Source organism: Microtus ochrogaster, unplaced genomic scaffold, assembly GCF_000317375.1.
Source record: "Microtus ochrogaster isolate Prairie Vole_2 unplaced genomic scaffold, MicOch1.0 UNK31, whole genome shotgun sequence".
In the NCBI taxonomy this organism is placed as follows: domain Eukaryota; kingdom Metazoa; phylum Chordata; class Mammalia; order Rodentia; family Cricetidae; genus Microtus; species Microtus ochrogaster.
In genome coordinates this window covers 1,513,766-1,515,358 of record NW_004949129.1, presented here as the reverse complement: position 1 = coordinate 1,515,358, position 1,593 = coordinate 1,513,766, and the positions used below count along the sequence as shown (strand labels likewise).

General features: G+C 44.3%; 1 protein-coding gene across 4 annotated transcripts in view; it reads left to right on the top strand.

The window, feature by feature from the left end:
* The window catches only part of Wipf2 (WAS/WASL interacting protein family member 2), a 29,792-nt gene that overhangs the window by 16,842 nt on the left and 11,357 nt on the right, over positions 1 to 1,593 (top strand). For all 4 annotated transcript variants that reach the window (XM_005368261.3, XM_026789851.1, XM_026789850.1 and 1 more), the window contains one exon: positions 1,227 to 1,358. In XM_005368261.3, coding sequence (XP_005368318.1) covers positions 1,296 to 1,358 — 63 coding nt within the window. In that variant the 5' untranslated portion in view covers positions 1,227 to 1,295. The remainder of the gene's footprint in view (positions 1 to 1,226; positions 1,359 to 1,593) is intronic.

Below are 1,593 nucleotides of genomic sequence, written 5' to 3'. Positions count from 1 at the left end.
GTCTCGAACTCACAGAGATCCGCCTGCCTCTGCCTCCCGAGTGCTGGGATTAAAGGCGTGCGCCACCACCGCCCGGCTTTGGCTTTCATTTTTAGAGATCAAGAAAGGAGATTTTCTCGGGACCAAGCCTTGGAGGACTTGGTGTTTTTGAGCTCTGGTTATATCTTCAGCCCGTTCAGTGTCCTCCGTCATCAGTTTCCTCGTTTCAGTTCTGTGTGAAGTGAAGCAGACTGCAGTGGGCAGACAGCCGTAGGTTTCAAATGCTAGGTATTGTGTGACCAAGGCAGCAGGCAGTTTCTCATGTGGTATTTATTCCCTAATCAAGTCCCGTGGGTGTGACTATTGCCAGGTACAGGTGAACTGTGGCCTATGAGTCAAGTCTAGTCTACAGTTTGTTCTTGAATGCCTCACAAACTGAGAATGATTTTATATTCTTAAAAGGCTGTAAAGAGAGAGAGAGAGAGAGATTGAGAAGGCAGGTCACAAACTGGAATAAAATATTTCACTAGAGACAGAGTTCTTGGGCCCAACAGTAAAATGAAGTCTAATTGGAAAAAAAAAAAAAAGTAAGGCTAGGGTTATGAATGGCTCACTGGTAGAATGTGGACTTAGCATACCTTAGCCCTGGGGAGCACCATCACCCCCAAAGTCAAAAGGACCTAAACAGACATCGGGTGGCCGAACTCCCAACTGACAGCGCCAAGTGTGGCAGAGATGCGGAGCAGCAGAAGTTCTTTGTTGCTGGTGCAAATCCTAAGTGGGTAGAGCAACTTTTGAAGAAGTTTGGCAGCTTCTTAAAGAGTCAGACTGTTCTTAGTGCCTGATCCACCAATCACACTGTGGGGTAGGTACCTGCCTGACCTGTTAATCACACTTCAGCACGGTGAGATGCATGCATGGAAACTTGTAGTACTTCTTGCTCAGTTTTGCTGTGAACCTAGAACTTCTAAGATATAAAGTGTTTTTTGTTGTTGTTTGTTTTTAGTTGGTGTGGGAGTAGAAATCAGTGATGAAGCCCATGCTTAGCACCTTTGAGGACTTGGGTTTGATTCCTACTTCCACCAAGAATAATATATAAAGGAGACTGTAAGGTGGTGTTTGACAGAGAGTGTTTATGTAGGGATGAAGTGCTCAGGGTCTTTGTCCCTGTCCAATCCTCTCGACCTCCTGGGCACGCAGAGCCTCTAATTATAAAGCTGTTGTTTTGAATTTGATTTTGTTTACAGGTATATGAATGACCTAAAGCTACAAATAAAGACGGAGAGAGAACGGTGCCAACTGGGAGCAGGGCAAGGATGCCAATTCCTCCTCCTCCCCCGCCCCCACCTGGTCCTCCCCCACCTCCCACTTTTAATCAGGTACGTAATCTCTCCACTAGGTTGTCTTCAAACCTTTAAGTAAATTGGTAGGCTTCTCATACTGTTTTATTCTTTTTCTTTTCAGTCCTCTTTGTTTAAAACTTGTAAATTTTCTTGCCTAACCACTCTTTCACTCTGAGCTTGCTCTGTAGCTCTGTTTTTGTTTTTGTTTTGTTTTTGTTTTTTTTTTTTTTTTAAAGATTTATTGGGCTGGAGAGATGGCTCAGTGGTTAAG